Consider the following 12189-nt stretch of genomic DNA (forward strand, 5'->3'; position numbering starts at 1 on the left):
TAATTTTTGAAATGTTAGCATAACTCCTCCCTACATCAGAGCCTAACATCCTGCAGGGAAATGGTCTGGTTATTCTGAAAATTTGTCATAACAAATAAAAATGTTTCTGATCCCTTAAGTAATCTTTTATCAAAAACAAAAATAAGAAAAATCAGTAGTTAAAATTTATGGTAATAATTACATAAAACACATCTTTTATAATGATATGTGTGTATTTTATATATATGCATATATATCTACAGATAACTAAATTGAGAGATGTAATTTTACATTGAGGCATTTTCAATAAAATTATTTTTTTAAATCAAAGCATAAATTTCAGATATGAGTTATCATGTGCAAATATGTAATCAGCACTTAATTGGCTTCTCCTTGACTTTATACTCCCAAGACAATACTTCACACAAAGTACTGAAAAAATATATATATTAAACCCAAATGTTGACTTCTCCTTTCTCTCATTTCTTACACTCAAGTTGTACAGTAAGAAAAGACTTCTAATTGAAAGACATGAGAACCTTTAGGTAGAGTTTTTATTTAAAATAGAACAGTGCTTAATACTCTTTCTCTTTTTAAGTGTAACTAGTAAGGAGGTAACATCATCAGCTTACAAAATGTTTCCAAACCTGCCCTGGCTGGTGAGGCCTGGTGAGTTGAGCACAGGTTGCAAACCAAAAGGTCGCCAGTTCAATTCCCAGCCAGGACATAAGCCACGTCCCCAGTTGGGGCATGTGAGAGGCAACCAATTGATGTTTCTCTTGCACATCCATGTTTCTCTCCCTCTCTTTCTCCCTCCCTTCTCTCTAAAAAATATACAATCTTTAAAACGTTTCTAAACTTCAGAGATTTTAGTTCTCAATATGCACTTATAATTTCACTCAGTCAGAAACTGTAACACTCAGTGCCATAAATAATGAAATCACAAAAATCGTAAAGTCTTCAATGGCATTTAGTTTAAGCACTGTTACAAGAACTACACTTAGGGCAATGCATAAGACAAAGTTCCTCCCCTCACAAAATTTATATTCTACAGAAGGAAAAGACACATTATAAGATAACTTTATACAGTAAGAGCTTTGAATGCTATGAAGATGGTAAAGAAGGCAAAGAGATAGGTTGATCAGAAGCATTTGGAAAAACACCTGAATTAAATGACAAGCCTGTATGCAAACACCTGGGGGAAACCATTCTAGGCAGAGGGAACAGAAAGTACCAGAATGTGCCTGACTGCCTTGATCAAGGCATACCAAGGCCAGTGTAGCTAGAATAAATAAATTTAAGAAAAGAACTTCAACAAGTATGCAGGCATAAGTGTATGTAGAATCTTACAGGTCATACAAAGAGTTTCATTTTATCCTAAACGATATGGAATCACCAGATTTCAAGCAAGGGAACACTGCCTTAATTTGTCATTTAAACTTCAAAATGAGTCTAGCTGCTGTGTGGAAAAAGAACGAGACTATGGAACAGCAAAACTGCAAGGCAGCAAGGAGACCCATTAGGGGCTACACAACAGATGACACTTGATCATGGTGGCTTGAATTCAGGTGTCAGTGGAGAAAAAAAGAGGTTGGATTTATAAGTTTTTAGAGGTAGATTTGCTGACAGACTTGAAATGTACTGTGGGGAACACTCAGGAATTAAGGCTGATATAAAGGTTCTGATAGGGCCATCAACTCAGGTGAAAATAAGACTATCACACACAAATCATTTGTTTTTTTTTTTTCTTTTTTTAAATACTTTGCTTGAAACGCAGATGATGAAAATATATTTGCAAAATCATTTCTTTCTATTACAAGTACTAAAATAAATGTCTGGCATACTGTAAATTTCCTCTTTTCATAAAGTCTACAATTAGACTACGTGCAGAATCGTTCCAACCACTGAATTATAAGCATGGAAGATGGACACCACTGTAACCAAATGCAATCTTGTAGCTCAGCAGCCTTACAGCAAGTGATTCAGCATGCTCACCATTTATAGTGATCAGTGGGGAGCAAAACACGTTGGAAGAGTGCAGTGCTTTAGAGGAAGAAGCCATCACCGTGAGATGGTGTGTGTTACTGAATCATCACAGAAATAAATGGCAGCAAAGCAACTCTAGCTCAGCAGACTCCGAAGCATCCATGATTTCTCTAAGCCTATACTGAAAAGACATTTTAAGAGATGCCACACAGATAACGAACTTTGTGTGTGTAGTGTGTGTGAGACATAAACATGCCTTGAGTATTTTCTATCCAACACACACACACACACACACACACACACACACACACACACACACACACGGGTACAGACTGTCAGAGGCTATAAACCAAATTGTTCAATGCTGGTCTTTTCTGTTGTGTAGAATTTTAAGTGGTCTTCCTTCCCTTTCTACTCATCTATATTCTGTTATTTTTCCACCCCAAATTTGCATCATTTTCAAATTAATAAATGCATTTGAAATGAATTTTGAAACCTTCTTAGATATAATCTCAGTGTGTACGAGGCATAAGGATAAAATATTTGTGAGGCAACAGCTATGTCCATGAGGGCAAAATATCCAAGTACTTCTGCAGTAGAAATGTCCACACAGAGGAAGGATGATTGTGTTCTAAGAGATGAGACTGTGTTTTTTAAAGTACTGTGTTAGGAAAAGGAAAAAAGAAAAGTTTATACTAGCAAGTGATACACATTTCTTAGATAATTCCTTTTACCTGTTTTCTCTCTTTAGGGTTGAGAAGTAAGTACCGAGGATCAAAAACTATCTTGTGCAACTCCTTCTCCCATGTTGAAAAAGCAGACACCTTTAAAATAAAAAATGTATGGCCCTCCATAATTAAGTTGGCTCTAAAAACATAAAGGTCATGTAATTTTGCTTGAAATCTACAGGACATCTGCTTAAAAAGGAGATATAATAAAAACCATCCTTAAGTTTCCATCACTAATAAATGGCAAGCAGTGGGAGGTGAACAATATCAAATTTCCACACTAATTGGCTCTGAACATTTCTATATTATATAGAAATAACATACACTTAATTACTCATTAAAATAACCACTACTGTGTGACATTTCAAAAATCAGTACATCAGAAAAAGCCTTGAAGATTTGTATTTTGATTTCCCATGCTTGCTCCAATCTTGTGAACAATGTTGTGATTTAAAATTGAATAATTTTACTTATTCAAATACATCTGTGAATATAACAAAAAGAAACCCCTTCTCAATTAAGCTTCATTAATAATAAGATCATAAAGTACCAGTTCTCCTTTAACCAAAAGCCATTCTGAAGATATTAAAGGAAGAATCGTATATACCTTACCTATTCCGAGTACTCCGCCATTCTGCAATGTTAATATTCGTCTTACATTACTCACCAAAATTTAATGACCCAATAAATGTTAATGTTATTTGTACTTAAAAGGACAGTAAATGGCATTATGTTAAACATGATAAAATTAGCCAAGAAAAAGGTTGTTTGAAAAGATACAGTAATTTGATAGGCTTCCCTTATACCCCCCATAGCATGAGCACTAACCTTAGATTTGACCTTTTAGCAAGACATATTTATATTACTTATACAAAACAGAAATATCTCCCCCAAAGATTGTTTTCTGACCCCTCTCTCTAGCAGCATGTCCTTGAACTGCTTCATTCGGGCCTCCAGAGGGACAATGGCCCTTTCTCGGGCAGCTTTAATTTCAGCTTCCATTGCAGCTTCTTTGTCTGAATCAATGTCTTTATTATCGTCTCGCCTATAAAAAATAAAATATAAGGCATCAACTGACAAAATAGTAATAAGAAATCTTACTAAAATATTAAAATAAATGGAATATTCAAGACTCACTACTGAGAAGCATATTTTTGGCAAAAACAAATTATATTGAGGGTATCAAATGAACTCTAAGGGATAAGCAACTTTCATTTTATAATAATAAAGTTATTATAAGCTTCTAATGATGTTACAATGGCTACATTGTAGGAACAAATACATACTTTTACTCTCCCTGGCACTAGATGATACACAAAATGAACTACCTTATTTAAAAAATTAAAAACTTATCTCACATTGCAGTAAAACTGTGTGTTAAAATTAAACAGCACAGGATATAATTTTTAGTTCTTGAAATGATATAGGAAAAACAGTATTTTCCAAAATGTTTTATAGTATAAATGCATAAACTATTTTTAAACACTAATAAAAATTGGTATAAATCTTAGTCATCTCAAATTATTTATTGTGAAAATAAAATTAAATATCTGCAAACCTGGCCAAGTGGATATGTGCGATATATACCTTACCTACCTGACATTTCTTTTACTCACTTTCTGGGTGGTAAGTTGAGAGTTAAGTTGAAGAACAGGTCCCAAAGAGCAACATAGGCCCAGGAGCAGTTAGGTGGAATTAGAACTGTTCAATGACTAAACTACTTCTTGTTCCTCCAAAAACGCACCTCAGGGCTAAGGGCAACCCTGCTGCTGTCTGGTACTCAAGTGAGATTGTGAACATGAAATCGAGTATCCTCTCAAACACCTACACTATGAAGAAGGCCTGTTTATGTCAATAATCAAAAGAAATTAAGTAACTCAATAGTAGTTTGTGTTTGAGCAGATCTTCCTTCTTAAATATGATCTGCTAAGTATAAAAATAAAAATGGCTCCTATTACCTTCATAAACTGAAGGCAATTAGGAAAACAGGACATTAGAAAATTCAAAAGTAAAGGGAGCCCAGGAAATTTAAATGAAACTAAGGCTAACAGACAAATATGGTAAGTGAGGGGTAATTAACAGTTTAGGAAATGAACAAAAAAAAAAAAAAAAAAAAAGGAAAAATAGAAGACACAATCCGTGACCTGCAGGAACTTAGCGAGATAGTCTGTGACCTAAGATATGCACAAAACAAACAGGTAAAAGCAATTTGCCAAACAATATACCCTCTTATAATAATTTACTTAAGAACTACTTAAATAGTTAAGACATCCAAGAAATACAACTAAGAAAAACAAATAGCCTTTATAGAAATACACTAAGTAAAAATGTCACAATACAAACTATCACTATCTATCTCAATAAAAGAAATAAATACAGAAAAACTAAGCCAGAAAAAATAGGCTTTTAGCTTTGTACCTAAATAGAGAAGCTCGGGCAATCCACATAAAGGACTTCTTTGACATTCTCCTGATAAAAGCAGTTAAAAACCTTACAGAGTTGTCTATAAGAACAAACAATTAAAAACAACCTAAAAGTTTAACATTGTAGAACATCCAAAATTATGTTACAAAAACAGAATGAATACAGTCATTTATAATAATAAAGAAAACAATTTATTCTAGATTTTTTTTAAAAGAACACAAAATCAGTTGATTACAATTGTAAAAATACTTATACATTTGGTCAAGAACTAAAAAGTCAACTGCAAAAATGAAAATAGCTGTGTTATTATGGTTACGAGTGACTCTCTAATATTTTAATTTCTTTAACGTTGTGACCAATAAAGACATGGAAAAAAAAAAAAAAAAAAAAAACCACTCTTGTTAGGGGTTGTCTTACTGGGTTTTTCTTTGCCATGATTTGGCTGCATTCAATCTGTCCTTTGCAGGTAAGGACATGATAAACCAGTCCTTAATGTCTTCAAACTTCCCTTTTTTCGCTGCTCAATAACTGTTCCATTCTCCCCGCCCCACCCACACAGAAACGCCCCCTGCCCCACTCTTCCATCCCCCATAGTTAGTAACATTCAAGCTTTACTCCACTCCAGAGCATTGGCCAAGTTAACGCTTCCCCTTAACAGCAGTCTCCCTCCCTCAGAAAACTTCCTAAGCTCACAGGTTCCCTCTTCAGCAGGCGAAATGACCACAGACTCAAGGACTAGGGAAGTGACAAGCATGTAAAAGAGAGAAGTCTGTGTCTGTATTTATGAGATCTCTGGAATGGTGTCCATTGGGATCTATTTTAAGGAGGAAATTACCTTTTTATAAAACCCAGGCCTAATTAATGTCTGAAAATAATTTGTCAACTAACTCCTAAAATGTCATTTGGCTTCATAATACATAATTGAATAACCAAATCTTTTGCAAATCTAGCAATAGAAGGGACAACATTTCTACATTCTAAAGCAAAGCTTTTAAATATCAGGCCTAAGAGAGAGCAATCCACACTTCTTTCTCCTAACAGCATACACATTACCTGCCCCCGATCACAGACTGACTGCAACCTAATCAACTTTTAAAAGTTAAAAATCTACCTGAATTACATAAACTGTATTACTTACTTCCGTTTTTTGGCTTTAACAGGTTCATCTTCATTAATTTCTTCCATTAATTCATGTTCTTCTTTAACTGTAAGATAAAATTTAATTAACCTCTGTCAGAATAAAAATAAGCAAGTAACAACTGAAATAGTTAGGTGTGAACCCTTCTGCTAACCACTGCCAGAATACTTGCTTTAATAGTTATCACAGAAAAGCTGCAATGCAGTCAGTTCACTTACTCGCACTCATAGAGAACTGCCACTTCTGGATGGACAGCATTGTCGGGGTGGGGTGCCCTGGCAAAAGTAGTTCAAATATTATGATGAAGAGTTATATGCATATATTACACAATCTTCTTTTTAAAAGTTAGTTTATATAAAATATCCATCCCGTAACATAACACTCCTTTATGAAACATTAAACAAAACATAATAATTCTATACCTCCACTATTAAGCCTCCCTTTATTAAATATTCACTCCATTTTGAAATAATTCTTTGATGTACATACTTATCAAATAAATGGACTGAATATTTGAAAACAAAACTTTCTTGGCATGACTCAATACTTAATAGCTATACAACAGATATTGCTAAAGGGGAAAAGCTGGTGCCTAGTAAATTTAGCACCAGGTACGCAAAGTATGACTGATTTAGAAATCACTTGTAAGTAAAAAACGTTAGTACCACCTATACAAAATCCATGAAGATTTCTCAATCATTATAAATGACACATATTAGGGTTTGCTTCATTTGAAGTATGAACAATATTAAATGATTCATTTATCATGCTTCTATACTTCATGGGAGGATTCTATACAAACACAATCATATCAATACAAAAGCAAGCTACTGATAAAAATTTGCAATAAAAATTATTTACAAATCTTTGTCTTCATTATATATACTGGAATGCTATCTGAACACGAGGTAAAGATACTATTTTAATAAAATTTATGTGTTTCTATGTCCTCAGGCATAAAGCTTACTTTCCCTAAATCTCACCTAATTTAAAAAACTAATAATAAGCTTGTCTATTTTCACAAAAATCTTGTTTTTGTATTTTACAAAATTTTAACAAACTATTTTAAAAATAGTAAACAATACTTTTAAAATATAGTTTTGGTTAGTTCAGAAAATATATTACCAGTCACAAAAGGTGCTCAAAGGCTCACTGAGGATCATTTTAGTATTACTAGTAAGCACAGAATTTCAGTGGTACGAAAGTATCCTATACGAAATGAAATCTTGACAAGGAAAAAATTACATATACAAACATTTTACAAAAAATAATTTCATGCAAATTCTCTATTTTTTATATCTCTACTACTGAAGTCAAACTAGCATTAACAGTCTAATTTCCATTTCTCAAGTTTCTTATGTCCCTTGAAAACAGAAAGTTTTCCCAAATGATGACATTTTCTATTGAAATAGTAAATCAGTGTTAATATTGGAGGACAGATTCCTAATTTAAAACTTACTTAGTTTCCTCATTTCTTCCATTCCTCTTTTATGAGGGGGCTCCTGAATAATTTTGTCAACATCCGCCCTTCCAATGAGATCATCAGGTCGATCCCACATAGAAAGACGTGTGGTAGGGTTATAAAAGAAGACCCGCTCATCACCAGTCCAGACAACACACCTAAAAATTGATTCAAATACCGTTAGCTTATGTTATGGAACACATTTTACAGCTAGGTCTTTTACTGTCATCCTGTCAAAATGGATGGTGGTGGTATAGGGGAAGGACATGTTTACATTACTAATAGTTATTTATAAAGACCAAACACAGCTTTTATGAGCAGGGGAGAGCTAACTAAAACTAAGGTTGAAACAGCAGCTTAACATACTGAGAAAACAAGGAAAAGCAAAGTGATCTGTGATCAGTTTAAAATGTTCGGGAACTTGGTCTGGCACACTAAAATTGAGAATGTTACATTTTAACCTGTCATAGGATGTGTTTCATGGCAACAACTAATAATGTAATAACTCAGTTTTAAAGCCCTACCTATTATGTAACACTTCTTAATACTTCTTCCCAAATCAGAATTACTCAAATGCAATCTTCTATAAAGCCTTTGTATCTGGTATAAGAAATAAAAAGAAGTACTGATTGAACAATGGCATTGTACCCTGCTACAGCTCACTGTTCCAGTTAATTAGAAAAGAGAAAAAAATTATGTGAGGACTCTATAAATTTAAAAATAAAAAAAGAGAAGTATGGAGGAGAGTCAAAACTTAGAAAGCAACTGCAAAGGTAGAAACATCTCATTTCTCCTTCCTCAAATCTCTGCCCTTTGGGTGGCCCTAGTCACATAGTGGACATGACAACAGTAGTAAAAGCAGCTGGAACTCCTATGAAAACCAGGTCTTTGTTGGCCAGAAAATCAAGTTAATCAACAGCTGCCAAGCCCAAGGTGACATAGGTGTTGAAATTATCAAAGTCTATATTGTTGAAATAATAAGACAAAGGCTTTAAAGCAGCAATTATAATTAGGCTTCATGAGATAAATAAAAACAAACTTGAAATGAATGAAAAGATACTTCTCAGCACAAGAAACAGGAAATCTTAAAAAAGAGAGAAATTTTAGAAATGAAAAATACAACTGAAATTAAATTTCTCTGGATTGGCTCAAAAGCAGAACGGTGATAATACAGGCAATAATCAGTAAACCAGAAGATAAATCAATAATGATCCTATCTGAAGACCAGGAAGCATGCACATGGCCCAGGCATGAATAGTCTCAGAAACCTATGGGACAATATCAAAATACCTAACATATATGGCAGTAGGATTCCAGAAGGAGAGGATACTTGGCAGAAAAAAATCTGAAGACATAATGGCAAAAAAAAAAAATCAAAAAATCCAAAACCCAAAACTCAAATTTGGCAAAAGACATAAATATTAAAGAAGCTCAGTGAACCCCAAACAGGATGGTGCAAATAGAACTCTCATACAATGCTGAAGGAAATTTCAAAATGGCAGGACCACTTTGGAAAGCAATTGAGCAGTTTCTTAGGAAGTTAAGTATATATACCAAATTATCCAGGCATTTCATCCTAAGAGAAACAAAAACTTATGTCTACACAAAGACCTGTACAAGAATGTTTATAGCAATTTTAGTTGTTATTTATTTGGAATATATTCACTGTAGGACTTCTACAAATAGACAAATATCTAGGCATGAAGGGGCTGAAGACTGGAAACAACCCACAGGTGCATCCAGTGGTGAACGCATACACTGTGACACAGCCGAACAAAGGCATGCTGCTCAGCCATAAAAGGAGCAAACTACTGATGCGCATTCAATAACATGGATGAAATATCCAAATTATTATTGTTCAGTGAAAGAAATTACACAAGCCAGTGACAAAAGGCCACATAGTCTATGATTCCATTTATACAAAATTCCAAAATAAAGAAATCTAGACAGAAAGTAAATGACGAATGCCTATCGCTGAGGGATTGGACAGGAAATAGGGAGTGACTATCAGTGAGCATGGGGTTTCTTTTTGGGGTAAACACTCTAAAACTGACTATGGGGATGGCTGCACAACTCTCTGATTATAATAAAAATCATTAAGTTGTACACTTTAAATGAGTGAACTGTATAGGATGTGAATTATCTCAATAAAGCTGTCATATTTTTTAAAAAGACACTATACAGGAAAAGTATATACTACATGATTCCTGATACAAAATTACAGAAAATGCAAAAGCAATCTATAATAATCGAAAGGGTGATGCTTAGGGATGGGGAAGGAGGGAGGGATGGACTACAAAAGGGACACAAGAAAACTTTTGGGGATACTAGAAATGTTTGTCCTGATTGTGGCAATAAACTTTAAATATGTGCAGCTATACCTCAATAGCACAAATAAAAATAAATAGGTAAGCACATAATGTAGTACTAAACCAAAATGTTTTGTAGAAATAGACTGGATACCCTTTTTGTTCTTTTATGAAATTTGGACAAAAACTAAGGCTCAATGATCCTACAGAATAAAAAATGCGCTAAGTTTGACCTCTGTTTGCACTTAATTTAAAAGCAAGGGCATTAGGGGAGGCAGAGATTTTCATGCAAATATTCAACACAGAATTCTCTTCAAGAGTTTCCATTAGAACCAACGTGAGACATTTATGACATCTTGTTAGATAGTTTTCTTTCCCAATAAAGATAAACAAGTCTAAATTTTCTATAGTTTGTTTGATCTATGCTAAGAGCGGTGACTACTTTAAGATTAAGATGCTCTTCTAACTCATGTTGGCTTCAAAATACACAAGTATGTTAATACAGCACCAATGGTATTGGTGGTAAATGTGGAATGTGAAGCTGATAGGACATCAGAATTAAAAGAAAAACTATGGAAAAAGAATTACTGTGTCCCAAAACTGTCATGTGCTAATAATGTGTATGATAAAGTGCCTAGGGGTGAAGTGCACTGATATGTGCAACTTACAATTATTAAAATAAAAAACAAAAAACACTGATGGGGAGATGCACTTAGGGATGGGCAGATAAGTGACAAAGTAAATATAATAAAATATTAACTGCAGAATCTAGGTAGCCAATATGTGGTGTTCACTGTTCTAGAAACAATTTTTTAGTATTAATGTATGTTTCTATTTTTTCATCATAAAATATTAGGAGTAAAAATTGGTGGAAATAAATATAAGCACAGTCACACATTTTAAAAAGTGGGGCGGGACACCTGGAGAGCGTTCCCAACTCCTGACCAGACTGCACAGCTCATAGTCCCAGCGCCAGGGAAAATCAAGCCTCATTGCTTCTGACTGTGCAAACCATTGGGGGTTGGGGCAGAAGAAGAAACTGCTGGTGTCTCAGCAGAGTCCACTTGTTTAAAGGGCCCCCACGGTCCTAGGATGTCTGCAGACCCACCCACTCTGGGAACAACGGCATGGCAACAGCTAGAGAGGCGCCAGTCCCATATGAAAGTGGGAGAAGTGCCTGGAAAAGGGGCCAGTGCTGGGTAAGCGGCATTGTTTCCTCTCAGAGCCCTCACCCACACACAGCGCCACAGCGTCGCCCTGTACTGACAAATACCTAAGGCTCTGCCCCTTACAACATAACAGATGCAACAGCTCTCCCTAAGACAAAGAGGCAAACAAACACAGGAGCCTGTCAAGATGAGGAGACAGAGAAGTATGGCCCAAAAGAGGGAACAGATCAAGGTTCCAGTGGGAGAACTAAGCAATGAGGAGATAGTCAACCTAACAAATGAGGAGATAGCCAGCCTAACAGATGCAGAGTTCAAAACACTGGTGATAAAGATGCTCACAGGATTGACAGATATGCTTAAGTATGGCAGATGTATAAGGGAAGAAGCGAAGGCTATGCTAAATGAAACGAAGGAAAAGCCACACAAAACCCATGGTTAAGAGAAGGAAAGTGGGGTTCAAATCAATGATTTAGAATATAAGAAAGAAAAAAAACAGTCAACCCGTACAGGAGGAGGAAACAAGAATGGAAAAAAAATAAGGAGAGCCTTAGGAACCTCTGGGGAACTTTAAACGTGCAACATCTGAATCATAGGGGTGCCAGAAGAAGAAGAGCAAGAAACTGAAAGCTTTGTGAAAAAATAATGAAGGAAAACTTCCCAGATTTGGAGAAGGAAATAGACATACAAGTCCATGAAGCACATAGAGTCCCAAACAAGCTAGACCCAAAGAGGACCACACCAACACACATCATGATTAAAATGCCAAAGGTTCAAGAGAAGGGGAGAATCTTAAAAGCAGCAAGAGAAAAGCAGAGTTACCTATAAAGGGGTGCTTATAAGATTCTCAGCTGATTTCTCCTCAAAAGAAACTCTGCACACAAGAAGGGACTGGCAAGAAGTATTCAATATGATGAAAAGCAAGGACTTACAACCAAGACTACTCTATCCAGCAAAGCTATTATTTAGAATGGAAGGGCAGAGAAAGTGCTTCCCA

At 35.1% G+C, this 12189-nt stretch overlaps 1 protein-coding gene across 5 annotated transcripts in view; it reads right to left on the minus strand.

The window, feature by feature from the left end:
* Positions 1 to 12189, minus strand: part of TCERG1 (transcription elongation regulator 1) — a 60082-nt gene that overhangs the window by 21972 nt on the left and 25921 nt on the right. For 3 of the 5 annotated variants that reach the window (XR_016513291.1, XM_090288070.1, XM_090288068.1), the window contains 6 exons: positions 7715 to 7875; positions 6474 to 6530; positions 6256 to 6322; positions 5112 to 5162; positions 3603 to 3738; positions 2700 to 2789 (listed from right to left, as the gene is read on the minus strand). Coding sequence is in view for 4 of the 5 variants with exons in the window: in XM_090288070.1 (XP_090144196.1) it covers positions 2700 to 2789; positions 3603 to 3738; positions 5112 to 5162; positions 6256 to 6322; positions 6474 to 6530; positions 7715 to 7875 (562 nt within the window). In the remaining variant the exon portion in view is untranslated. The remainder of the gene's footprint in view (positions 1 to 2699; positions 2790 to 3602; positions 3739 to 5111; positions 5163 to 6255; positions 6323 to 6473; positions 6531 to 7714; positions 7876 to 12189) is intronic. The other 2 variants (XM_090288071.1, XM_090288069.1) reach the window with 1 other exon arrangement.

The sequence above is a fragment of the Furipterus horrens genome, unplaced genomic scaffold (genome assembly GCF_987537825.1).
Source record: "Furipterus horrens unplaced genomic scaffold, mFurHor1.1.pri manual_scaffold_10, whole genome shotgun sequence".
NCBI classification, from domain to species: Eukaryota; Metazoa; Chordata; class Mammalia; order Chiroptera; family Furipteridae; genus Furipterus; species Furipterus horrens.